At 56.1% G+C, this 25,995-nt stretch overlaps 2 protein-coding genes across 5 annotated transcripts; both read right to left on the bottom strand.

The window, feature by feature from the left end:
* Positions 1-494: 494 nt before the first annotated feature.
* Positions 495-14,271, bottom strand: RCN3 (reticulocalbin 3). 2 transcript variants are annotated; one of them, XM_030299711.1, is made up of 7 exons: positions 14,253-14,271; positions 12,998-13,245; positions 10,986-11,188; positions 9,676-9,848; positions 4,662-4,722; positions 1,317-1,516; positions 495-1,083 (listed from the first exon to the last, which is right to left on the bottom strand). In XM_030299711.1, exons 2-7 carry the CDS (start codon positions 13,237-13,239, stop codon positions 976-978), a joined length of 987 nt encoding a protein of 328 aa, XP_030155571.1. In that variant the 5' UTR covers positions 13,240-13,245; positions 14,253-14,271; the 3' UTR covers positions 495-975. The 2 variants fall into 2 exon arrangements, with proteins under 2 accessions (XP_030155571.1, XP_030155572.1); XM_030299712.1 differs by lacking the exon at positions 14,253-14,271 and adding an exon at positions 13,674-13,744.
* Positions 14,272-14,660: 389 nt separating this feature from the next.
* Positions 14,661-25,548, bottom strand: FCGRT (Fc fragment of IgG receptor and transporter). 3 transcript variants are annotated; one of them, XM_030299709.1, is made up of 7 exons: positions 25,530-25,548; positions 23,663-23,746; positions 22,884-23,138; positions 21,378-21,653; positions 16,112-16,381; positions 15,290-15,406; positions 14,661-14,992 (listed from the first exon to the last, which is right to left on the bottom strand). In XM_030299709.1, exons 2-7 carry the CDS (start codon positions 23,730-23,732, stop codon positions 14,913-14,915), a joined length of 1,068 nt encoding a protein of 355 aa, XP_030155569.1. In that variant the 5' UTR covers positions 23,733-23,746; positions 25,530-25,548; the 3' UTR covers positions 14,661-14,912. The 3 variants fall into 3 exon arrangements, with proteins under 3 accessions (XP_030155569.1, XP_030155568.1, XP_030155570.1); XM_030299708.1 differs by lacking the exon at positions 25,530-25,548 and adding an exon at positions 25,165-25,282; XM_030299710.1 differs by lacking the exon at positions 25,530-25,548 and adding an exon at positions 25,165-25,282 and having other exon boundaries at positions 22,884-23,135.
* Positions 25,549-25,995: the final 447 nt, after the last annotated feature.

The raw sequence follows: 25,995 nt of genomic DNA, 5'->3' as shown, positions 1-25,995 counted from the left end.
AGCTCCCAGCTCACTGAGTGTAAATTCTGTCCCCGCCTCTCTGGGTCTCTGCCCGTGACTATCTTGTCTCACCGCAAAGCGACCCCGAAGACCTGTCCACGGGACCTTGTACCACCACATTCCAGCTCTCTGTTTGCTCTTACCTCCCCCATCTCTCCACCTCGCTGACCCCATTCCAGCCACACCGGCCTCCTGTCCTGCTGTTCCCTCTGTCTGGCTGGCTCTCCCTCCAGATGTCCCCAGGGCTTACGTCCTCATTCTGTTCACCAGGGAGGCCCCCACCCCCAGGCCACTCAGCCAACAGCACACTGCCATCCTGTGCTCTCCAGGGGGCTCCAGGAATGCCCTCAAAACCTGCTGACTCCTAGAGCCTCCTCTCCAAACGCCTGTCCCCCCTCCTTCCAGCCCACGGTCCCCCTCCCCCCCAGCTCCCAGGCACAGCCCCCAATTCCTCTCCAAGGCCCCCGTCACCCCCTCAGAGACACACAGACAAGGCCCCAGCACTGGAATTTATTGCCTCCCTGGCAGAGAGGAGGCACTGTGGGGGCCGTGCCGGCAGGCGGGCGAGTCCTGGGGGGGCTGGTGGGGTGCGGGGCGGGGAGTGTTTCTCTGTTGTGGGGTGTGAGGCCCAGATTCGGAGCCGGAATGGTCAGTGGCGGCTCTTGAAGGCTGAACTTGACACGGGGGGGGGGGGGGGGGGGGCCCTGGTCTGGGCTGGGGGGTTTCTGCCAGTGAGAAACGGATGGTCACTCACCCTTTGGGTCTGTGAGACCCCAGGGGAGGGGAGGGGGCAGGGAGGGGCTGCAGCGTCCTGGAGAAGTTTGACCTGGTGGGTCCCTGAGAGCTCAGGGGGACAGGGACACGGGGTGGCTGTGGCCACATCCCGCAGTCCAGATGGGGAGGGGGACCTGGCCACCGGGGCCCCTCCTCCGGTCATCCCACGGGGCCACAAGGCTGTAGCGGGCACACTGGGGCTCAGAGCTCATCGTGGTGTCGCGTGAGGTCCTCGCCGTAGTTGGTGGCCTGGCTGCCCACGAACATGTTCCAGTTACTCAGGATCTCGGCCTTGCTCAACCGCCCATCCTGGAGGGAGGGTCAGAGGTCAGCAGGGATGACAAGGGGCCCTGCCTGTGAGACTCCTCTCTGACCTCTGTGGCCCCCCCAGGTCTCCGTCCCCCTCTCTCTGGCTCTCCGCTCCTCCCTTCCCGCACCCCTCTCAGTCCGTCTGCTGGGGCCCAACAGGGACCTCGGCAGCCCCAAGGCGGGTCTAGTCAGTTCTGCAGAGCCTCCCCCCCGCCCCGCCCACCCCTGCACACCTTGTCGGTGTCGCTCTCGTGCAGCAAGTGGTTGGCCTCCACCAGTGGCTGGTCCTGGGCGGGGGGCAGCACCCAGTGGCCGACCTCACTGCCGTCCAGCCGCCCGTCCTTGTTCAGGTCGCGGAAGTCCCGGAACTGCTCGCGCTCGGTCCGCACCCAGGCCGGCTCCTCCTCCCCGGGCTCGGCCGAGTACAGATCCGCTGGGTCGGGCGACAGGGGCGACGTCAGGCGGTTCGGGGCCGCGACCACCGGGGGCTCCGTCCGGTCCCCGACCGCTCCTGACCAAGGGGCCCCGGGCAGCCCCCTTCGCTTTCCCTGGCCTCGGTTTCCTCCTCTGTTTGAATGGGACTAACGGCAACACCCCATTTACAGGTGACAGTCCTGCTACAGGGAAAGTGACTTGACTGATCGATCCTTTCCTCAACTGGCAATCAGTCTGAGGGATACACACGTGAAATGCTGTGTGCCACCCTTAGAACAGCTCACCCCGCTTTCAGAACCTCCCTCAAGGGGCACCGGGGTGGCTCCATTGGTTGAGCGGCGACTCTTGATTTTGGCTCAGGTCATGATCTCAAGGTTTGCAGGTTTGAGCCCCGCACTGAGCTTCGCACAGAGCTGACTTGGGATTCTCTGTCTCCTCTCTGTCCCTTCTCTGTTTACTCTCTCTCTCCCAAAAAGTATATCTAAAAAAATTTTTTTAATTATTAAAAAAAAACAGTGTGGAGCCTGCTTGGGATTCTCTCTCTCCCTCTCACTCTCTGCCCCTCCTCTGCTCGTGCTCTCTCTCTCTCTCAAAATAAATAAATATTAAAAAAAAAAAGTTACTCCCTATCCTACCCCCTGCCCCCCTTCAGCCCCTGGCGACCAGTAATCTAATTCCTGTCTGCATGAATTCTCCTATCCTGAACATTTCATATAAATGCAGTCATACGATATCGTGGCCAAACTCGCGAACTGGGAGATCATGACCCAAGTGGAAATCAAGAGCCTCAAACAGAGTGAACCCCCCCCGGGTGCCCCCGTTTTCTTACTAAAGTGTAGCTGCCACACAACGTCACTTTGGTTTCCTGTACCCCACCGCGACTCAGCGCGCTGTTTCCAAGACTTATACACTTTGTAGCATTGTATTAATCCTTTATCCCTTTGTATGCCCCAATAACATTCCATTGCCTGGATAGACCTTTCGTTCGGGAGTTCATGTGCTGAGGGGAGTTTGGGGGGCCTACAGGTGACTGTACCTGCTGGGTGCTCTATGACCTCCTTTAGAGGCAAGGACACCGAGGACGAGGAACTCATGGGCGGTCACACAGCTGGGGCGGGGAGCAGGTGGGAAGGAGGCAGGCCGGCTGTGAAGCCCGCACCCCGGAGCACGGCGCACCCCCACCTCTCCCACCCTCCCTGACTCGCCACCTGCCCCCCCTCCCAGCCTGGCTCAGGGCCCGTGACACCCCCTCAGTACTCCTCCTTCCCGTTCTTCCGCATACCATTCAAATCTGTGAAGTTACGGGACCCTGGGGAGTCCGGAACCCCACGGGGAAGAGAAGCAGCCTAGGGGGGTCCGGGTGGGACCCTGGGCTCCGCCGCCTGAACTGACGTCCTGCTCCTCAGTCAAGTATCTATCCTTCCGGGCCTCAGCTTCCTCATCCGTAATATGGGGGAATCACAGCCTCGTAGGGGTTGAGGGGGGCATTAACTGAACTGATGAGGCGTTAACCACTTAGAACAGAGGCCAGCATGTGACAGGGTGCCAGCTTTCGTTCTTAGTGACGATGCTGCAGTTCTTGCTGACGGGGGGGGGGGGGCGGGAGGGGGAGAAAAAAAAAGACTTCTAGCCTCATAGATGTAAAAAAAAAAAAAAGAAAGGAAAGAAAAGAAAAAAATGAATTATGCTTCAATAAAAAGGTCTTGGGGCGCCTGGATGGTTCAGCTGGTTGTGTCTGACTCCGGCTCAGGTCACGAACCCGCGGGTTGTGAGTTCAAGCCCCGCACCAGGCTCTGCGCTGACGGCTCGAGTCTGGAACCCGCTTCAGATACTGTGTCTCCCTCTCTCTCTGCCCCTCCCCCACTTGTGCTCTGTCTCTCTTTCTCTCTCTCTCTCTCAGAAATAAATAAAAAGGTCTTGAGAGGCCTGGCTGGCCCAGTCGGTAGAGCATGTGACTCTCTTCTTGGGGTCGTGAGTTCGAGCCTCATGTTGGGTGTAGAGATTATGAATAAATGAACTTAAAAAAAAAAATGTGTTGGGGCACCTGGGTGGCTCAGTCAGTTCACCATACGACTCTTGGTTTCAGCTCAGGTAGTGATCAGTTGGTCATGAGATCGAGCCGTGAGTCGGGCTCCGCGCTCACGTGGCGTGGAACCTGCTTGGGAGTCTCTGGTACGCGCCCCCCAACCACTGCCCCTCCCCCACTCATGCTCTGTCTCTCTCTCAAATAAACATTAAGGGGCGCCTGGGTGGCTCAGTCGGTTAAGCGTCCGACTTCAGCTCAGGTCATGATCTCACAGTTCGTGAGTTCAAGCCCCGCATCGGGCTCTGTACTGACAGTGCAGAGCCTGGAGCCTGCTTCGGACTCTGTGGTCTTCCTCTCTCTCTGCCCCTCCCCCATTCATGCTCTGTCTCTCTCTCAAAAATAAATAAACATTAAAAAAACACTTTATAAAAAAATAATAAACACAAAAAAATTTTTCTTAAAGAAAAAGAAAAATATTTTCAAACTTGAAAAAATATCCATGTTTAACAGCTTTCCCCTCAACTAAATTCTTTGCCCCTTAAGACAGGGGTAGAGGCGGGGCCGAGGGCAAATTTGGGGGTGTCAAAAGACCACCCCCCAAATTCTGAATAACAGGAGACACAGCCTTTGCTGTGCAAATACAAGTTCAAGACAAGCTCCCTGACTTCCCACCCCAACCAATGCAGCCCCTGAGGCCGGATTTTGCAGACTCCAGACCCTCCCAGGAAGGAACCCGGTGTGGGATATTCTCTGCTGTATCCTCAACGCTACCATGCAGTAGGTGTTCAATCCATGTTTCCTGGTCCTGGCACACAGTAGGTGCTTGATAAATGCTCTTCTGGTCTGGCACATAGTAGGTGCTTGATAAAAATTGGCTAGGCCCAGCAAATATGTGTACTCAATAAATGTTTGCTAGGCCTGACACACGGTGGGTGATCGATAAATACATGAGGGGCCCAGCACACAGGAGGTGCCTAATAAATGTCTGGTGGCTACATGAACTCAAGCAGTGCCCCTGCCCCCACTTCAGAGGGCCATGGCTCTCCCATGGGTGGTATACACTGGGCTGTTCGGGAGAAGACAAGTGTCCTCAGGGAGGGGATCAGGTTCAACTCACCAATGTACTCCTCCACTTGGACGTAGCCATCTTTGTTCTTGTCCAGATCTTCTAAGGTTTCCTGGGGAGAGAGGCATTGGGTCAGGCTCTGGGGGAGGGATGTGAGGTTCTCTCCGGGAATTCTGGCTCGGCTGTGCGGCCAGGCATCAGAGCAGTCTCGGCACGGTCTACCCGGCCAGGGCTTGGGTGGCTTTCTGGGGTGCCCAGTGATGCAGGCCCTACCTGGGGTGGGGGGGGGGGTGGCCAGGGAACCCGGATGTCTTATAACATACAGAACTCACAAGGAGATGTGTCCCGCATCGGTAACACTCTTCTCACCCCCGAAGCGGACACTCTCCAAGGGCAGAAGCCTCTTCTCATTTAGCAGAGCCTAGACCCTAGCTCCCTTTTACATATAAGCAGGACATAACTTGGTGGACCATTGTAACACACAATACCTCAGCTCCTGGTGTTTTTCTCCACTTTGGGTTTTTTTTCTTTTTTAGGTTTTACATTTATTTTTGAGGGAGAGAGAGAGCACAAGCAGAGGAAGGGCAGAGAGACAGAAAGAAAGAGAATCCCAAGCAGGTTCCGTACCATCGGCACAGAGCCCGACATAGAGCTCGAACCCGGGAACTGTGAGATCGTGACCTAAGTGGAAATGAGTCGGACGCTTAACCCACTGAGCCACCCCGGCACCCCTTTCTCCACTTCTTGAGCAAACAGCTTCTGTTCCCCACTTTTACATTCAAACTCACTCACTATAGGACAGTGCCGCGTCCGACACCCCACTATGTTTTCTAGCAGAGACAACTCCAACATCTTAGGGTGGCCAGAAAAAATATGGGAGGCTCCCTTACATTCAACTTTCAGATGAACAAGCAATAATTCCTTAGCATAAGTATCTCCCCACACAGTATTTGGAATATACTTATGCTATAGGACACAGTTACATTTGAATTTCAGATAAGGGCACCTGGGTGGCTCAGTCGGTTGAGCATCTGACTTCGGCTCAGTTAATGATCTCGTGGTCCACAGGTTCGAGGCTCACGTCGGGCTCTGTGCTGACAGCTCAGAGCCTGGAGCCTGCTTCTGATTCTGTGTCTCCCTCTCTCTCTGCCCCTTCCCTGCTTGCGGTCTCTCTCTCTCTCTCTCTCTCTCTCAAAAATAAATAAACACTGGGGTGCCTGGGTGGCTCAGTCGGTTGAGCCTCCACCTTCAGCTCAGGTCATGATCTCACAGTCCGTGAGTTCAAGCCCCGCATCGGGCTCTGTGCTGATGGCTCAGAGCCTGGAGCCTGCTTCCGATTCTGTGTCTCCCTCTCTCTCTGCCCCTCCCCTGTTCATGCTCTGTCTCTGTCTCAAAAATAAATAACGTTAAAAAAATTTTTTTTAAATAAAATAAATAAACACTGAAAAAATTTTGAATGTCAGATAATTTTTCAACATAAGTATGTCCCAGATATTGTGTAGGACATACTTACGCTAAAAAACGTATTTGTTGTTTACATTATTTGCCATAAGTTCAAGTATAATTGAATGCCCTTTGTTAAATCTAGTAACTCTACAATACGTATATTGAAATTCCTGTTATTTCTTTTTTTTTAATGTTTATTTAATTTTGAGAGAGAGGGGGATGGAGCATGAGTGGGGGAGGGGCAGAGAGAGAGGGAGACACCGAATCCGAAACAGGCTCCAGACTCCGAGCTGTCAGCACAGAGCCCGAATGCGGGGCTCAAACTCGGGACTGGTGAGAGCACGCCCCGAGCCAAAGTCGGAGGCCCAACCGACTGAGCCACCCAGGTGCCCCTCCTGTTGTATCTTATAAGTGACTTTTCTCTGTGTTCCCTTGATATAGTACAGTTGGGGCTAATAGCAATGTTTTGAAATCCTACGTGTGGGGAGGTTACACCTGACATCCGTGAACATGAAAGATTAAGAGTGGAATTCAGACAGAGGCTTGGCAAACTTTTTCCATAAGGGGCCAGATAGGAACTATTTCCGACTCAACTCTGGAGCTGTAGCACACGAAGTGTATGGGCCTAGCCGTGTTACAATAAAACTTTATTTACAAAAACAAGCTGTGGGCTGGATTCCGCCCCAGGTTACATAGTTTGCTGCCCCCTGGTGGGGACCACGGATTCAACTGCTGGGGTTCAAATCCAGGCTGTGCCACTTTCTAGTCTGGGTGATCTCAGGCAAGTCTCACCTCTCTGTGCCTGCGTGTCCTTGTCTGTAAAATGAAGGTGACTGCCCACCCCCACAGGGTTGCCGTGACAATTCAATCAAGGTAACGCTTAGGTAAAGGTGTTACGACGGTGCCCCCGGCACACAGGACATGGTGATCAGGGTCTGTTAAGTAATCTCAACTCAGGGGCACCCTGGGTGCCTCAGTCAGTTAAGCGTCCGACTCTTGGTTTCCACTCAGGTCATGATCTCACGGTTTGTGAGATCGAGCCCCGCACTGGGTTCTGCACTGACAGCGCAGAGCCTGCTTGGGATTCTCTCTCTCTCCCCACCCTCCCCTCTGCTCTCTGCCTCAATAAATAAATACATGTTAAGAAAATAATCTCAACTTAGGAGAGTAAAGAGGTGTTACAACATTATCTACTAGTGAGTTCCAGAAGGCTGGGTTAACATCTCTCCTCTCTGAATCCTTTTTTTTTTTTTTTTTTTTTTTTTGAGAGAGAGAGAGAGAGAGAGAGAGAAAGAGCATGAGTGGGAGAGGGGCAGAGAGACAGAATCCCAAGCAGGCTCTGTGTCATCAGTGCAGAGCCTGACGCGGGACTCGATCTCATGAACCAGGAGATCGAGACCTGAGCTGAAACCAGGAATCAGACGCTTAACCGACTGAGCCACCCAGGTGCCCCTCTCCTCTCTGGACCTTTGTCATCTCCAGAGTGGGCTGGACATCAAGCCAATAAAATGCCCTAGAAATATCTAAAGCCACTGCAAGCACACAACCCAGTGGGTCCAGTGATTCCCTCCAGAAGGTTTATCCCGTAGCTATACTGACGTGTGTGTGTAAAGGGACGTAATGAGCATCTACCACGGGTCAATTTTGCAGTTTGGCATGTACTAACTCATCTAGTCCCTGTAACTAGCCTTCAGGTATGTATATTATCAGTACCACCATTTTCTAGATGAGGAAAGGTCTAGAGAGGTTAAATAACTTGCCCAAGATCACACAGCCAGAAAGCTGCAGGGCTGGGATTTGAACCCAGGCCTTCTGGCCTCAGAGCCCTCGGTCCTCACAGGCTTGCCACAGACCCTCAAAACAGCTCTGAAAATGGAAACACAAGACAGGGGTTAGCCGTGGGGACGGGATGGGGAGTCGGGTCGAGGATGACTCACTTTTTTTTTTTTTTTTTTTGCATCTTTTGGGCATTTAAACACATCAGTAAGTTACCTATTTTAGAAATACACATAATTATACTTGAAAACTAATTTGTGAGGGGTGCCCGGGTGGCTCAGTCTGTTAAGCATCCGACTTCAGCTCGGATCATGGTCTCATAGTTCGTGAGTTCGAGCCCTGCCTCGGGCTCTGTGCTGTCGGCACGAAGCCTGCTTCAGATTCTCTGTCCTCCATTTTCTCTGCCCCTCCCCAGCTCACGTGCACATGATTCTCTCTCTCAAAAATAAACAAACACTAAAAATAAATACATAAAGGGGTGCCTGGGTGGCTCAGTTGGTTAAGCTCTGACTTCAGCTCAGGTCACGATCTCACGTGGGTTCGAGCCCCACATTGGGCTCTGTGATGACAGCTCAGAGCCTGGAGCCTGCTTTTTTTTTTTTTTTTTTTTTTTTTAATTTTTTTTTTTTTTTTTTTTTTCAACGTTTATTTATTTTTGGGACAGAGAGAGACAGAGCATGAACGGGGGAGGGGCAGAGAGAGAGGGAGACACAGAATCGGAAACAGGCTCCAGGCTCTGAGCCGTCAGCCCAGAGCCCGACGCGGGGCTCGAACTCACGGACCGTGAGATCATGACCTGGCTGAAGTCGGACGCTTAACCGACTGCGCCACCCAGGCGCCCCACCTGGAGCCTGCTTTTGATTCCGTGTCTTCCTCTTTCTCTGCGCCTCCCCTGCTCACGTTCTGTCTCTCTCTCAAAAATAAACATTTTAAATAAATAAACAAACAAACAAACAAATAAGGGGCGCCTGGGTGGCTCAGTCAGTTGAGCGTCCGACTTCGGCTCAGGTCATGATCTCCCGGCTCATGGGTTCGAGCCCCACGTTGGGCTCTGTGCTGACGGCTCGGAGACTGGAGCCGGCTTCGGATTCTCAGTCTCCCTCTCTCTCTGCCCCTCCCCTGCTCGCGCTCTGGCTCTCTCTCAAAAATAAATAAACATCAACAACAAAAACACTAAAGTCTATTAAAGTCTAAAGAAAGATATCCTTCCACTATAAAATGGAGAGGGGATTGGTGAAAAATTACAAATAGAAAGTCCATGTATGGGGGTGTGGTCAGGTTGGGGTTTTCCTGGAGTTTGGCCACAACTGGGGCTTCCAGAGGCATTTCTGGGGAATATGTTTTCTTTCTTTTTTTTTAATGTTTATTTCTTTTTGAGACACGCGCGCGCGCACACACACACACACACACACACACACACACACACAGTACAGCGGGGGAGGGGCAAAGAGAGGGCAAAGAGACACAGAAGCCAAAGCAGGCTCCAGGCTCCTGTCAGCACAATGCGAGGCTCGAACTCATGAACCGTGAGATCATGACCTGAGCAGAAACCGAGAGTCAGACGCTTAACGGAGCCACCCAGACGCCCCTGGGGGATTCTTCTGATGGCAGGCTGGGGGCCCAGACCCCAAATGTGACCACAGGAAGGGGAAGGCAGAGCCAGGAGAGACTGGACACAGGGAGGTCAGGAGTCGGGCAAGGGAGAAAGTGCCCTCCATTGATCTGTTTGTAGCCTGGGTTCCCGGGCACTGTTAGGCTGGCCCTGACGTCAAAAGCCTGGGTCTGGGGTGGGGGAGAGGAGAAGGTGGGAAGTGGGGAGCAGGCTCCTCGGGCCCTCACTCACAGCAATCACGATGTCCCGCATGTGAGGGAATTCCTCGGGGTGCAGGAAGGCAGTCAGCTCCTCACGAGTGGCCATGGAGTCCCCGTCCTGGTCCGCCACCCGGAAACGCCGCTCATCACGAGCCATCATCTTCTTGTAGGTTTCGGCGTCCTCTACGTCATGAAACTCTTCACCTGGGGAAGGGGGATATCTCGGTCAGGTGTGCTTTAATGGAGGGCATACGAGGCTGGTTGAGGGAAAAGCCAAAGGGATCCAACTCAGTGGAGTCAGGGCAGGAAGACCTCACAGAACCCATAATAATTAATAGAGATTCATTATTTGTATATAGTATCTACCTTGCAGTGAGAGCTTATTATATGCTCTTTACCTACAAAATTGCATTTAATTCTCACACCCACCCACACACACACACAAGTAAAAGGAATTCTTTCATTTATTCTCACTTTATGAAGGAGAAAATAGATTCCCACAGAGAGGAAATAAGTGGCCCAAAGTCATAGGGCCAGGAATGATGAACTCTGAGTGGACACTGGCCCTTGGGGCCCCAAGGTCACCCTCTGGTGCAGTAGGTTATACTGACTCGGGCTAAGGACAGAGAGGAGAGGAAGGGCATTTTCAACAAAGGGAACAGTATGAGCGGAATGTGGAGATTTGAAGAGCGTGATGAGTTCAGGGAAACCGAGGGAGATCCACATGGCTGGCCAGAAAATGCAGAAAAAGAAAGCCAGAGCGTTGAGCCAGGCTGGACTGAGTTGCTGGGAATCTCCTTTGGAGGCTCTGGGAAGCCATGAAAGGCCGTGAGCAGGGGAAGGTCAGGGTCAGCTCTGGGTGTGGAAAGCCCCTCTGGGATTTGCATGAGGGACAGGCTGGAGGAGGAGTGTGGGGTGAGGGTCCAGGAGGGAGAGAACATTAGCTGTGGGGGTCACAGGGCTGGGGCATGGCGACAGACAGGAACATTTACCATGTCCCCAGACAGCCAGGGGACAGGGTGAATGGATTTGGGGTTCTCAGGATGAGAGGTCGGAGATCAATGGTCAGGATGACAGAGTATGACAGGTAGATGTCCCTGGTCAAGGATCCCCCAGTCGCGGGGTTATGGACGTCGCGGATGCCGGAGCGAGAAGCCAGAGATCAGAGACGGGGAGTCTCAGGGTGATGGGGTACTAGAAGTGGGTAGACCCTGCTGAAGGGTTAGAGGTCAAAGCTTAGGGATTCTGTTTAATAAGCTAAAGGTTCTCAGGATGAGACTATCAAAAAAAGTCAGGGTCACGATGTGTGTGGGGAGCGGGAGTCGGGGTCTCGCCGCGTACCGGGCTCGTAGTGGCCATAGGTGGCGTTGCGCAGTTCCTCCCAACCCACACGCCCGTCGCGGTCCGTGTCGTACGTGTTCCAGGCCGCGCTCACCGAGTCCCGTATGTGCCGCTGCTGCGTGTGCGCGATCCAAGCGCGGAGCTCGGCCAGCGACACCCAGCCGTCCCCATCCCCTGCGCGGTCCATGCGGTCCACTATGCGCCTGCGAGTCCGGGCGGGGCACACGTCAGTCCCGGACTCCGCCCCCCCAGGAGTCCCGCCTCCACCCAGGCTCCGCCCCTGGAGCAGAGCCACGCCCCCACTCGAGACACACCCTCAGAGAGCGGTGATAGCGCGGTCCCAGAGCCGCCAGCACAGCGAGGGGAGGCACGTGTCAACCCCAGGGCCGCGCCCAGCGCGGGGCTCCGCCCCCTCAATCCAGGCTCGGCTCCCAGAGGCTCTCACGCCCTTTCCGAGGCGCCGCGGTCCTCCACAAGCCCGGGCTGGGGGAAGGACCTACGACAATCCAGGGTCACACCCTCCACTCCAACTCTGCCCCTAGACCCTCACTTGCTCCATCTGTTCGTCCGAGTCGGGGTGGGGTGAGGGAGCGAGGCGCCGCACCGCGCCCCTCGCCCGCATGGCCCCTGTCCCAAGCCTCTCTCTGAACTCTGATGGCCACGGCCACACTCACCCCTGACATCTCACCGTTTTAGGCCCTGCGGGTCTTCAGGCCATCCCTTCCAAGCCGCCCCCTGCCCCGCCCGCCTGGCTGCACCGGCCCATTGCAGGTGCCTCTCCCCACAGCGCCGCCCTGGGCTGCGTCCCGCACCTCTTCCCTACCTTTCCCTGACTGTATCAGGCATTGGCCTAAGACACTCGCCCGCAACCCCGCCGGCTTGGCCTCCATCACTCCCTTCCCGTGCTCCGGCCGGACCACGTGCACCTTGCGGTCTCATATGAAGCCCCTGGAGGCCCCTCCTCACACACCTTCTCTCGGGCCGCTCCAGTCGGATCCCAGGCCCCCGCCACCGGTTTGGGTCCTTGCCCAACCGCTCACAGAGCCCACAGGGAGCGCTCCCCTGGGTCGCTGTCCTTTAGCCCCGCAACCCAGCCCCTAGGGTTGACTCCCAGATGGCGATGCCCAGGTCGCCGCCCCCTCCCGCTCTGGGCTGTCTCTGCTCTGATCGGTCTGGAGCTGGAGTCCCCAGGACACACACCCTCCCTCACTGAGGTTCAGGCTGTTGTTCAGTCTAGGTGCAAATTCTGCCACCCCCTCTTGCTGTCTGTGTGACCGTGGGCAAGTCACTTAAAAAAAAAAAAAAAACACGAACAAACTCTCTGAGCCTTGGTTTACCCCTGTAAAATGAGGGATAAACACTAGCCTGATTGTGGGGATTGCCTAAGTTAACCCTTGTAAAGCACGTAGAAGGGTTCCAGGTACTGTAGCAAGGGCTATTCCAAATGCGTTAGCCTGTCGCTGCCTTTCCTCCTCCAACCCTCCTTCACCCAACCCCATCCAAGCACAATCTCCCAGCCAGCAGACCCAGTCACCGCCACTGTCTCCACCCTGGTCTCGTCACCATCGTCTCTTGTCTCCCATGTAGACTACTCTAGTTGATTCCTCACTGGCTCCCTGCTTCTTGCCCCCTACAGCCTGTCCCCCCAAAGGTAACCAGAAGGATTCTGTTGAAACTTAAGTCAGCTCAGGTCCTTCCTCTGCCTAGAGCCCTCCCTTGGCTGTCATCTCATCCAGAGAAAAGCTGAAATCTTCACTGTGGCCTGAAAGGCCCCGGGCTCTTTGTTCTCTCTCTGCCGTGACCTCCCACCTTCTCCTCTTCGGTAGCCTCACTGTTGCTCAAATATCAAGCCTGCTCCTGCCTCAGGGCCTTTGCATTTACAGTTCCCTCTGCCTGGAATGCTATTCCCCCATATACTCACATGGCTCAAATATTACCTTCTCACTGAGGCCTCCCCTGACCTCCCTGTTTAAAAATACAACCCCGAATCCTCCCTTCCATCTCTCTCCTACCCCAGACGGGCTCGGCTTTCCTCTGGGCTGAGCTGGTCGAATTCCTTGGCCACTTCCCGTCCCAGGAAAGCTTCATGGTCGTACTGGAAGTTTCCGTGGGCGTCATCATGAGGGGCCTCGCTCAGGGGGGCCGCCTGGTGCACCCTCCCCTGGCCGTGAGGGCCTGCGTCAGGGGATGGCTTGCCCTGGACCCCACGCCTGAGCAGCAGCAGTAGCAGCAGAAGTGATGGACGCCACATCATCAGTCCCTAGGGAGTGGTGGAGGCTAGGAGTCAGGGGTCACAGGAAAAAGGATAGAGACAGGGCAGAAGAATGCCGGGCCGGCGGGGGTGGGGGGGGGGGTGCGGTGCGTGGAGAGAGCGAAGACAAGACAGATGATAGCAAGCCGCAAAGTTTAGGGCTCAAGAAGGGCCGGGGATGGGCAAAAGGGGGGCGGGGTTCTCCGAGGTAGGGACTGACTCTTCTGAGGGAGTCCCAGACTGGTCCCAGAGCCGTTAGTGGGGGTTTCAAGCGGGAGACGTGGCGTACTTCCCACGCCAAGTATGGGATGGGGTCGTGGCCAGAGAGAAATCATGCAGGCTCTCAGGCGTCCTTTGCAGCCTGGACTCAATTCCTCGACCCGAGCGAACCCGAACCGCCCTCCCTGGGCAGGCCACCCGCCCTCGCCTCCCTTTACCAGACAATCCAGCTTCGCTTCCCCCTACACGTTCCGCTCGGCGTTCTCCGTAAAGATGCCCCATTTGGCGGCTCTCCAGCCAGGCCCCGCCTCCAGCAGCTCAGAGGCCCGCCCTCCGACCAATGAACGCTCACGAAGACCCCCCAGGGGGCGGGGCCCGTGAACTCCGCGGACGCCCCACGCCACGTCCACAGAGAAGAGTGGGGGCCCCCGAGGTTCCGCCCGCCCCTTCCCGGGGCCGGCGAGGTGGGCGGCCCCTGGAGAGACACGAGGCGGGAGGACTACAGCTCCCGGCAGGCCTCGCAGCTCCCTGCCCGACCACCCCAGCTCTTCGATCTCGGGAGCCTCTTGGGAGATTTGCTTTTTCTTTTGGAGGGGGGGAGATGTATTTTTTTAAGTTTTGTTTTGTTTTAAGTAGGCTCCATGCCCAGTATGGGACCCGAGCTCACCACGAAGATCAAGAGTCACATGCTTCATAGACTGAGCCACCCAGACACCCCATGTTTGTTTCTTTGTGTATGTATGTATGTATGTATGTATGTATGTAATCTCAACACCCAAGGTGGGGCCCAAACTCACCACCCGGAGTTCGAGTCTCATGCTCTTCCAGCTGAGCCAGCCAGGCGCCCCAAGAGATGTATTTTTATCTTTCCCTTTGTCAGCATGGTTTTAGAAAGAAGGGAACCGAGGGGCCAGAGGCATCCATTTCTCTCAAAGAGGAAACAATGTTTCTCTTCCGCTCCACCGAGGAGTCGGGTCAGACTCCAGCCAAGAATTCCTCAAAATGCCTGGCACAGTGTAGGCATTCAGTATCTGTGAAGCTTATGAATGAAAAAGACATGACTCGGTATAAAATTGGTATATTCCACGGGGGCAACATGTTGGCATCGAGAGAGTGTGGAAGGTCAGGGCCAACACTGTTTATTCCCCCCACTCATTGTCTTACTTCCCCCGGCCTAAAAAGTTGAAATGATAAGAACACAATGATTTGGGCCCAAACTCGCGTTTATATGTGGAGGTGGAAAAGAGTCATAATCATCAGGAGGGGAAACTGAGGCAGACCACAGGAGGAGAAATCCAGAAGGTCATCGGGCCCAGGACTCTTTCTGGAGGCTCAGAAATACCAGGATTCCAGGAGGTCTCACAGCATAAAAGGGGCCTGACTACATTAGCTGGTAGTAGCCAGGATGGGGTTGGGGGGGGGGGTGATCAGGCAGCTGCTGAGAATGCATTTATATCCTACGAGTCAGCATCCTTGGGCAGGCCAGGAGTGGGCAGGAGGGCCCCTACATCGTCCCCACGGAGAGAGATCCAAGGGGCTGAGGAAAGAGGAAGATGGGAGGTCATCAGAAGCTCTGGGCTCCTGACTGCCCCTCCCCCACGTGTGTGTGTATGTGTCCCTCTGTCTGTCTTTCCCAGCCTCTGTCTTATTCCACAGGTTTCTGTCCCGCTCTGAGTCTCCGTTTCCTCCCTCCAGTCCCCACCTCTCTGAGTCTCTGTTCCTTTCTGTCTACATCTGTTCCCCCCCCCCCCCACCTCCGCCCAGGACTGCGTCACCCTCTCTTCTGGGGTTTCTGTCCCTGTCTCTGAGGCCCGTCCCTCTTCCTGCTCCACACCTGGCAGCCCGTTTCTCATCCTCCTCCATAGCAGAGCTCCGCCTGCAGCCGCCGCCGTGAGCAGTAAGAGGCCAATGACGATTCCAACCACTGGCATCGAAGATTTGGCTGGTGATTCTGCAGCCAGAGAATGGTGTGAGATGCTGAAGGGGCCCTCCAGCCCATCTGCGTCAGGCCAGGGGGACTGGGCGGTCTCAGTGCCCCCTCCCCAACCTCAGAGATCCCAGCATCAAGTCCTGGGGGAACGGGTGTGGGGTGTAGGCGGAGGGAAAGCCGGCCAGCTGATGTCCTAGGTCTGTGCAGAACGCCCCCCGTGTTGCCTACAAGAACTGGCCGTAGCGAGAGGGGTCTCCGGCACCCTGGCCAAGGGGACCTGTGGCGGCAGGGCGTGTGGCAGAGAGGCAAAACAAGCACAGGGCAGCAGAAGGTCAGGTTCGTAGAGGACTGGCAGTCGCCGAGCCATAAATGGTCAGCCTCAGTGACGACCGGCAGCAGCAGACAGCAAATGACCAGACTAGCAGCAGCAGGAGGGAGGGTGGTTCGGCTTCCGGAGGCCTGTCCGCACTGGTTAATGAGTTCCACCCAGCAGCAGCAGCAGCAGGCCGGAAGGCAGACAGGCTCGGGGAGGGCAAGCGAGAGAGGACAGAAGGCCCCCAGGCTTTGGAGGAACTGGCAGCGGCGGGGCACAAGGCAGTCAGACTCGAGGACGCCGGGCGGCAGCGTGGTGGAAGCCGGTCACCCTCGGGAAGGACCGCTACAGCAGGGGGAGCAGAGGCCACCAGGAGGCGGCAGGCAGCGTCATCGCGCGGCAGGACAGCTCACCCAGCTCCACAGTGAGGGGCTGCGGCAGCCCCGCGTGCTGCACCAGGCAGCGGTAGTGGTGCTCGTCGCCGCTTTTGACTGTCAGTGAAGACCAGGCGTGGAAGGAGCCGTCGCCGTTGGGGCCGAAGTCACCCTCGCCGGAGCCGGCTGCCAGCCCGTTGCGGAGGAACCGCAGTTGGAGCTCCGGGGGGTAGAAGGAGAAGGCGCTGCAGGTGAGCACAGAAAAGCCGGGGCTGCCGGGGCGGGCCTTCAGGCGCATGGAGGGTGGCTCTGCAGACGAACAGGCAGACGGACCTAAGCCTCGAGCCCGGGAGCCCCTAGGGCCAGAGCTGGTGAGGGGCTGGACAGGGACATACCCGGGCCTCCATTCCTTCCAGGACGCCCAGCACGTCCCACCAGGTGCCCTGCCCTGAGCCTGCAGAATATAGTAGGTAAAGGGATCTTCCTGGGGGGGGGGGGGGGAACCAAGCTCTCCACAGTGAAGGTATCCACCTCTCATGCCTTCCTACCCTAGACGCGTACACAACAGGACATCAGTCATGTGCCAGACGCTCTTCTAGGCACTGCGGACACAGCAGTGAACGAGATAGACAAAAGCCCTGGTCTTCGCGGAACTCACGTTCTAAAGGAGGGGAGAGAGGCAAATATGTGTGTGCAAATAAACGAACAGGAAATAGGCTGTGAAAGCGTTGTGATGAGCGAAAAGAAGGCAGATCCTGAGGTCATTAAAAGAGAGTGAGGGGGGGGGCGCCTGGGTGGCTCAGTTGGTTGAGTGTCGGACTTCGGCTCAGGTCGTGATCTCACGGTTCGTGAGTTCGAGCCCCGCATGGGGCTCTGTGCTGACAGCTTGCAGCCTGGAGCCTGCTTTGGCTTGTGTCTCCCTTTCTCTCTGCCCCTCCCCTGCGTGCTCTCTCTCCAAATAAATAAACAAACTTAAAAAAATTTTTTTTTTAAGTTGTTAATAAAATAAATGAACTGAACAAATTCCTAGGAAATACAACCTTCCAAAACTGACATGAGAAGAAATTAAAAAATTAAGTAGTCCTATAATGATTTCACAATTTTAATCCATAATTTAAACTTTTCAACAAATAAATTTCCAGGTCCACATGACATCATCGGTGGATTCTTCAAAACAACCAAGAAGCAGATCTACATGTAATTTTTTTAAGAGTATTTATTTATTTGGAGAGAGAGAGAGCAGGTGTGCAAGCAGGGGAGGGGCAGAGAGAGAGCAGGGGAGGGGCGGGGGGGGGGGAGAATCCCAAGCAGGCTCCATGCTGTCAGGGCAGAGCTGGACATGGGCTCCGTCCCACCAACTGTGAGATCATGACCTGAGCTTAAATCAAGAGCTGGACACTTGACTGACTGAGCCACTCAGACGCCCTAGATCCACATCTAATTTAGGAAAAAGGCTCTACTGCAGTTCGGGGGGGGGGGGGGGGCGGAGGGACAGGATGCTGGTGGTCTTGCAACAAATTATGCTGGGTCAACTGGAGATCCATGAGGGACAAATGAAACTTGATCCCTTGCCTCACACCATTACCTGCAATCAACTCAAGATGTATCATACAGCTATATATGAAAACTACTTATCAACCAAGCCTCCAGAAGACATAGAAGAATACCTTCATAACTTTGGGAAAAGAAAGATTTCCTAAAGAGAACACACACAAGAGCTATAGATAAAAGATGGATGAGTTGATCTTCATAAAAATGAAGAAATTCTGTTCTGTTCATCAAAAGGTTTCATCAAGAGAGTGAAAAGACTGGGGCGCCTGGGTGGCTCAGTTGGTTGAGCGTCTGACTTCGGCTCAGGTCGTGATCTCACGGTTCGTGAGTTTGAACCCCGCGTCGGGCTCTGTGCTGACCGCTCGGAGCCCGGAGCCTGCTTCAGATTCTGTGTCTCCCTCTCTCTCTGCCCCTCCCCCGCTCAGTGCTCTGTCTCTGTCAAAAATAATAAATAAACATCACAAAAAAAAAAGAGAATGAAAAGACAAGCCGGACGCCGGAAGACACTCTATTTCCAACAGACCATCTGACAAATCCAAAGGACTCATACCCAGAATATATTAAGAACTCTAATAAGAAAAAAAAAAAAGATAAAAATTCCAACTTAAAAATGGGCAAAACACTCAAACAGCCTCGCCCAAAGAGCAGACACCTGACTGGCCAGTAATGTGCAAAAGTATACTCAACATCACTAGTCACCACCTCATTTATCTGATTTATCTAATTTTATCTGATATAGAGATACAGATATAGATATATTTTTTTTAGTACGCTTCATACCCAGTGACAAGCCCAACACAGGGCTTGAACTCATGACCCTGAGATCAAAAACCTGAGCTGAAATGAAGAGTTGGGACGCTCCACCGACCGAAGCACCCCAAATCTGATTTATCTGATTTTGCCAAACCATGTGTAAGATTCTCATTTACCCTGAGAAACATGAAAAGCACACCACAATAAGATTCTGCCACACACCCACGAGAATGGTTACAATTAAAGACAGACAATAGCAAATTCTGGCAAGTCTGTGAAGCTCCTGGAATTCTCATACATAGCTGGTGGGATTATAAAATTGGTTCAACCTCCTTGAGAAAGTGTTTAGCACTACCTATTAAGCTAATCCGATGCCTACACTATGATGCAACCATTCCGTGCATGGGTATTCAGTCAAAAGAAATGTTAACTACACATTTGTATCAAAATACATATATAAGAGGGACGCCTGGGGGCGCCTGGGTGGCTCGGTCGGTTAAGCGTCCGACTTCGGCTCGGGTCATGATCTCACGGTCCGTGGGTTCGAGCCCCGCGTCGGGCTCTGTGCTGACCGCTCAGAGCCTGGAGCCTGTTTCAGCTTCTGTGTCTCCCTCTCTCTCTGCCCCTCCCCTGTTCATGCTCTGTCTCTCTGTGTCTCAAAAATAAATAAACGTTAAAATATATATATATATATACATATATATATATATATTTAAAATAATAATAATAATAAAAAAAGAGGGACGCCTGGGTAGTTCAATCGGTTGAGCATCTGACTCTTGATTGTGGCTCAGGTCATGATCCCAGGGTCGTGGCATGGAGCCCAGCGTTGGGCTCCACAGTGAGCGTAGAACCTGCTTGGGATTCTCTCTCTCTCCCTTTGCCCCCCCCCCCCAAAATAAAGAAAAATCAAAATTAAAAAAAAATTAAAGGCGCATCTGGGTGGCTCAGTCAGTTAAGCATCTGACTTCAGCTCAGGTCATGATCTTGAGGTTCTTGAGTTCAAGTCCCTCATTGGGCTCCACATTCACAATATGGAGCCTGCTTGGGATGCTCTCTCTCTCCCTCACTCTTGCCCCTCCCCTGCTCACTCTGTCTCTGTCGCTCTCAAAATAAATAAATAAACTTAAAAACATTCAGAAAGACATGTACAAGAATGCTCATTACAGCTTCATTCCTCAACAGCCCCAAACTGAAAAGAAACCACTCCTCGATGAACTGTGGTATGAACCGCACGGTGAAATACTACTCAGCAATAAAAAGCCATCAGCTACTGACACCCAGCAACAGAGAGGAGTCTCATGACACACACACTTGAGTGAAAAAAGCCAGACACAAACGAGCACATGCTCACAGTTCAAATCAGTTCAAAATCAGGCAATGCTATGGTGATAAAAATCAGGTCCGTTGTTACCCTTGGGAGGTATGGAATGGGAGAGGACACAAAGAAGTGCTGGGGTGCTTCTGAGGTGCTGGGAATGTTCTAGATCTTGGTTCGCAGGTACATGGGCATCCATAAAGCTTAATCGAGCCATGTACTTGAGGTACGTAAGCTACACCCCAATAAAAAAGAAAAAAAAAGGGGCACCTGGGTGGCGCAGTCGGTTAAGCGTCCGACTTCAGCCAGGTCACGATCTCGCGGTCCGTGAGTTCGAGCCCCGCGTCGGGCTCTGGGCTGATGGCTCAGAGCCTGGAGCCTGTTTCCGATTCTGTGTCTCCCTCTCTCTCTGCCCCTCCCCCGTTCATGCTCTGTCTCTCTCTGTCCCAAAAATAAATAAACGTTGAAAAAAAAATTAAAAAAAAAGAAAAAAAACCACTATAGTGAAGTGTTGGACACTATAGTGATTGAATGGACAAAACAATGGCATGGGGGGACAGTAATGGGGGTGGTAAGGAGACACACTTTAACCAGGGTGATAGGGCCCTGCTGAAGGAGCTGATGTCCAAAATCAAACCGAAAGCCTGAGAAGGACCCAGTCATGGCAGGATCCCAAGGAGGAGAAGTGCAAGCAGAGGGCACAGCAGGTGCAAAGGGCCTGAGGAGGAAAAGAACCTGACACTTGGAGGAGGGGGAGAGAAGGCCACCACGGTTGGGTGTTGTGCAATTACAATGGTGGAAAGCAGCCGGACCCAGCTACCTGTAGGCCGTGGAGTAGAGGTTGGATTTTCACGTAAGACGAGAGAAACGCTAATGGACATTTTTAAGCAATGGTGGGCTAGGAGCTCGTTTATGTTTTAAAACAGAATGGCTCCGTCAGTTAAGCAACTGACTCTTGATTTCAGCTCAGGTCAAGATCTCACGGTTTGTGAGATCGAGCCCCAAGTTGGGCTCTGCACTGACTGCACGGAGCCTGCTTGGGATTCTCTGTCTCCCTCTCTCTCTGCCCCTCCCCTGCACGTTCTCTCTCTCTCTCTCTCTCTCTCTCTCTTTGTCAATAAATAAACAAACTTAAAAAAAAAAAGACATTCCTCTGACTGCTCAGGAGACGGTGTGCATGGAGGGCCAGGATGGAAGCTGGGATTGCAATATGGGGACACTGACGACAAAAGAGCTCGAATTCCCGCCCTTGAGGATTCCCCAGACATGCGCAGAAGTACAGCTCAGAGTGTGTCTGTGCCCTAATGGGGGTCACACAAGGCATCGTTCGAGTCCAAAGGAAGCAAGTGAAAAGGCTCCTGGGCCACAGGAAAATCTCGCCGGCTGTGACCCCAGAGGGACCCGAAGGGCAATGGCAGAGGTGGACCAGATGGAGAAACGTGAGGCCAAGGAGGACGGAGGAGGCCTGGCCGAAGAGTCTGAGCTGTGGCCAGAGGTCTCTGAGGGCCAGCGGAGCGGGACAGGAGTAGGGAAGGAGTGTGCCATGTAGGGGAGGAGCTGCAGTGGGGCGACTGGAGGCTAGGAGGCCAGGGAAGGGGCTGGGGGAGGAGGGGGAGGCCCGAGGTGAGGGCGTGGGGATGGAGAGCTCCGTGGGGGTCAGAGGCGCCCCCGGAGGGTGCTCACCCTTCCACTCCAGGTTTCCGCGGCCTCTCTCCAGATGCCCCAGCAGCCGCTGGGGGCAGGAGTTGAGCAGGAAGGTCCTCTCCTTGCTGACCGCACCCGCCTCCTGCATCCACCTCTTACTGATGGTCTCAGTCTCAGGCCATTCCCCACTCCAGGTGCCCAGCTTGGGGTCAAAATCCATGAAATCCTCGCCATTCAGAGCAAACTTGGCCACGGGCACCGAGGCATTGTCAGGGCCCAACTCACAGCCCAGCAGGCCCTGCAGGGTGTAGGGACCTGGGGTGCCCAAATACAGGTAAGTAGGACCCAGGAGCAGGGTCCCCAGCTCCTCCTCCCTCAGACCCGGGAGTCTAAGCCACCAGCCCCCTCCTCCCTCAGACCCCAGTCCAGACCCCCAGCCCCTCCTCCCTCAGACCCAGGAGTCCAGACCCCCAGCCCCTCCTCCCTCAGACCCAGGAGTCTAAGCCACCAGCCCCCTCCTCCCTCAGACCCGAGTCCAGACCCCCAGCCCCTCCTCCCTCAGACTGGGGAGTCCTGGCCCCCAGCCCCTCCTCCCTAAGACCCGGGAGTCCAGGACCCCAGCCCCTCCTCCCTCAGACCCGGGAGTCTAAGCCACCAGCCCCCTCCTCCCTCAGACCCAGGAGTCCAGGACCCCAGCCCCTCCTCCCTCAGACCCGGGAGTCTAAGCCACCAGCCCCCTCCTCCCTCAGACCCGAGTCCAGACCCCCAGCCCCTCCTCCCTCAGACTGGGGAGTCCAGGTCCCCAGCCCCTCCTCCCTCAGACTGGGGAGTCCTGGCCCCCAGCGCCTTCCTCCCTCAGACCCAGGAGTCTAAGCCACCAGCCCCCTCCTCCCTCAGACCCGAGTCCAGACCCCCAGCCCCTCCTCCCTCAGACTGGGGAGTCCTGGCCCCCAGCCCCTCCTCCCTCAGACTGGGGAGTCCTGGCCCCCAGCCCCTCCTCCCTAAGACCCGGGAGTCTAGGACCCCAGTCCCTCCTCCCTCAGACCCAGGAGTCTAAGCCACCAGCCCCCTCCTCCCTCAGACCCGAGTCCAGACCCCCAGCCCCTCCTCCTTCAGACTGGGGAGTCCTGGCCCCCAGCCCCTCCTCCCTAAGACCCGGGAGTCCAGGACCCCAGCCCCTCCTCCCTCAGACCCGGGAGTCTAAGCCACCAGCCCCCTCCTCCCTCAGACCCGAGTCCAGACCCCCAGCCCCTCCTCCCTCAGACTGGGGAGTCCTGGCCCCCAGCCCCTCCTCCCTCAGACTGGGGAGTCCTGGCCCCCAGCCCCTCCTCCCTAAGACCTGGGAGTCCAGGACCCCAGCCCCTCCTCCCTCAGACCCGGGAGTCTAAGCCACCAGCCCCCTCCTCCCTCAGACCCAGGAGTCCAGACCCCTAGCCCCTCCTCCCTCAGACCCAGGAGTCCAGGCCCCCAGCCCCTCCTCCCACAGACCCAGGAGTCCTGGCTCCGGGCCCCCTCCGCCCTTAGACTCGGGGATCCTGGTCTTACCTCCTTCTCCCAAGGCTTTGAGAGCTTCAAGAAAGAGTTCCTGCTTGTTCCTCAGGTCTGTTGTCTCCTTCTCCCAATACCAGGACACCTGGTTTTCCCAGACCCAAGCCCCACACGGCTCGGCCTGGGCCCGCAGGTTATTGTAGCTCAGGTATTGCTGGGGTCCCAGCCAGCCTGATACCCAGAAGGCAGGAGTCCCGGGGGCAGGAGAGGACACAGCGGTGAGGTGGTACAGGAGGGAGAGATGGCTCTCTGCTGGAGAGAGACAGAGGTGAAGAGAGGAGCGTTGGGGGGGGGGGTGGACCTAGACTGGGGGCAGGACGGATACCCTGAAAGAAAAAAGACTCAACCCCAGAGAGGAGAGACAGACCAGAGAGCGGGGAAACAGAGGCCGGGAGGGCCGGACCCAGAAGAGGGGGGCGGTGGTGAAGACAGATTCAGAGAGAGGGAGACAGACTTGCTGGGGGGCAAACTCAGCGTGGAGGACAGATCCAGAACGTGTGGAGGACAGCCTCAGAAAGAGGAGGATAGACTGGGGGAGGGGGACAGACCGGGGCGGGGAGCAGACCCGGAGGGAGGGCCCCGGTCCCGGCGGGGTGGGGGTGGGGGGGGCACAGTCAGAGCGAAGCGAACAGGTGGTTCTCAAACACAGCGACCGAGGGAGGAAGAAAAGTGATACGGTGACAAGTGGCGAGGGAGGTCGTGTCCCGCCCGGGGGAAACCTCAGACTGCTCTTCCTTCGCCCCCTTCCCTCCGACCCGGCAGCCGCGGCCCCTCACCTGCGCGCAGTGTCGGCAGGAGGAAGAGCAGGAACCCGAGCCCCCAGGGCTGAGGCCGGGGGACCCCCATCCTGAGCGGGAGACCTGGGGCGGGAGGGGGCGCGTGACTGCTCCGGACCCCCGCCCCGCCCCTTCCTCCCCCAGGTCCCGAGGGGCTCGGCCACCACGCGCGCCCGCGCCTGTGGGCCCCGGGGCTCCGCGACCGAGCCTGGCCACCGCGCCCTCCTCCTCGGTGAACTTTCACCCCTTAATTTGATCCCTTTGGGTTAATTAATTACAGAGCCTGGATAGGCTGAGAGTCCTGTCTCAGAGCTCGGCCCCGCCTCTTCCTCCTCCCCCAGAGCCTGGAGTCCAAACCCCAGCCCCTCCTCCTCAGACTCGGGAATCCCGGCCCCCAGCCCCTCCTCCCTCAGACCCGGGAGTCCAAACCCCAGCCCCCTCCTCCCTCAGACTCGGAATCCCGGCCCCCAGCCCCTCCTCCCTCAGACCCGAGAGTCCGGGCCCCCAGCCCCCTCCTCCCTCAGACTCGGAATCCCGGCCCCCAGCCCCTCCTCCCTCAGACCTGGGAGTCCTGACCCCCAACCCCTCTTCTCTCAGACTCGGGAATCCCGGCCCCCACCCCCTCCTCCCTCAGACCCGGGAGTCCAGGCCACCAGCCCCCTCCTCCCTCAGACCCCGGAGTCCAAACCCCAGCCCCCTCCTCCCTCAGACTCGGAATCCCGGCCCCCAGCCCCTCCTCCCTCAGACCCGAGAGTCCAGGCCCCCAGCCCCCTCCTCCCTCAGACTCGGAATCCCGGCCCCCAGCCACTCCTCCCTCAGACCCGAGAGGCCGGGCCCCCAGCCCCTCCTCCCTCAGACCCGAGAGGCCGGGCCCCCAGCCCCTCCTCCCTCAGACCTGGGAGTCCTGACCCCCAACCCCTCTTCTCTCAGACTCGGGAATCCCGGCCCCCACCCCCTCCTCCCTCAGACCCGGGAGTCCAGGCCACCAGCCCCCTCCTCCCTCAGACCCGGGTGTCCAGCCCCAGCCCCTCCTCCTCAGACCCGGGCGTCCTTACCCCAGCCCCTTCCTTTCTGAGACCCAGGGGTCCGCGTCCCAGCCCTTCCTTCCCCAGAACCAGGAGTCCCGGCCCCCAGTCCTTCCTCCCTCGGACCCAGGAGTCCAGGGTCCCCAGCCCCTCCTCCCTCAGACCCGGGAGTCCTCACCCCCAGCCCCCTCCTGAGACCCAGGGGTCCCAGCCCTTCCTTCCCCAGAACCAGGAGTCCCGGCCCCCCAGCCCTTCCTCCCTCGGACCCGGGAGTCCAGGGCCCCGACCCCTCCTCCCTCAGACCCGGGAGCCCCTGCCCTAAGGCCCCCTCCTCCCTCAGACTTAGGAATCCCAGCTCCAGCCCCTCCTCTCTCGGACCCGGGAGTCCAGGGCCCCAGACCGCTCCGCCCTCAGACCCGGCAGGCAGTCCCGACCCCCGCCGGTCCTCCCCTGGGCCTGGGCCCCAGCCCTGCTCACGGCAACGAAGTTCCCTTCCCGCCTGCAGCCTTAGCTGGCTCCCGTGACTGGAGACCCCAGTTCCTCTCTCACATCCTGTCCGGAGACTGCTCCCTGACTTCAGGAATATCCAACCCCGCCCCTCAGCTGCCGGGCACACCCCAGGCCCTGGGCCCAGCCTCTGAGTATTTCTCTCTGCCTCTCTCTTGAAACTTTTTTGTTGTTCCCCCCACCCCCCGCCCCTCTGGGGTCCCTTTCTCTGTCTCTCCCTGTCTTCTTATTTTGAGGTGTCAGCCACCCAGCAAATTCATGACAAAGTTGACGAGCAACACTGTCAGAGTCCAGACTCTGGAGGTTTCAGTGGGTCCCCTTCTTCCCCTTCTTACCTCCTTGTACAACACCGCCGCTCCCCCCCCCCCCACCTGACTAGCTCTTGCTACAGTGAAAGTTCTCTAAACACTTCTATATTTCCTCCTTGGAACCCGTCCCCGATGTGTCCCCTTAAAGTGGCCCTCCACTTCTTTAGTATCTTCTGATGGGGCCTCAATAACACAGTCCCCGTATACATCGCTGTGGTGCTGAGAGGCCCCCTCCAGTCCCCTACCCCAGCCCACACTGCCGCTACAATTATACTGGAATGTTCTCCACTGTACTGGAATGTTGTGCACCCTCGGTATGTGTATATGCATAGAGAGAGGCTTATTTTAAGGAATTGGCTCATGTGATTGTGCTGGCTTAGCAAGTCTAAAATTTGAGAGGGGTGGCTGGCAGGCTGGGGACTCTGGAAAGAGCCGCAGTTCAAGTCCCAAAGCAGCAGGCTGGAGAGCCGATCTTGCAGACGGAATCCAAAGA

Source organism: Lynx canadensis, chromosome E2 (genome assembly GCF_007474595.2).
Source record: "Lynx canadensis isolate LIC74 chromosome E2, mLynCan4.pri.v2, whole genome shotgun sequence".
Taxonomy (NCBI): domain Eukaryota; kingdom Metazoa; phylum Chordata; class Mammalia; order Carnivora; family Felidae; genus Lynx; species Lynx canadensis.
The sequence above is the reverse complement of the archived record's forward strand: the minus strand, read 5'-3'. Positions and strand labels throughout refer to the sequence as shown.

Excerpts from the sequence above, each read along its gene's own strand:
- FCGRT (XM_030299709.1), bottom strand. The coding sequence starts at position 23,732 with ATGGGGGTCCCCCGGCCTCAGCCCTGGGGGCTCGGGTTCCTGCTCTTC. Across the intron at positions 23,139-23,662 it reads CCTGCCGACACTGCGCGCAG|CAGAGAGCCATCTCTCCCTC; the intron begins GTGAGGGGCCGC and ends GTCTCTCTCCAG. Across the intron at positions 21,654-22,883 it reads CAAAGCCTTGGGAGAAGGAG|GTCCCTACACCCTGCAGGGC; the intron begins GTAAGACCAGGA and ends TGGGCACCCCAG.
- RCN3 (XM_030299711.1), bottom strand. The coding sequence starts at position 13,239 with ATGATGTGGCGTCCATCACTTCTGCTGCTACTGCTGCTGCTCAGGCGT. Across the intron at positions 4,723-9,675 it reads TGCGGGACATCGTGATTGCT|GAAACCTTAGAAGATCTGGA; the intron begins GTGAGTGAGGGC and ends CTCTCTCCCCAG. Across the intron at positions 1,517-4,661 it reads CCAAGTGGAGGAGTACATTG|CGGATCTGTACTCGGCCGAG; the intron begins GTGAGTTGAACC and ends CGCCCGACCCAG.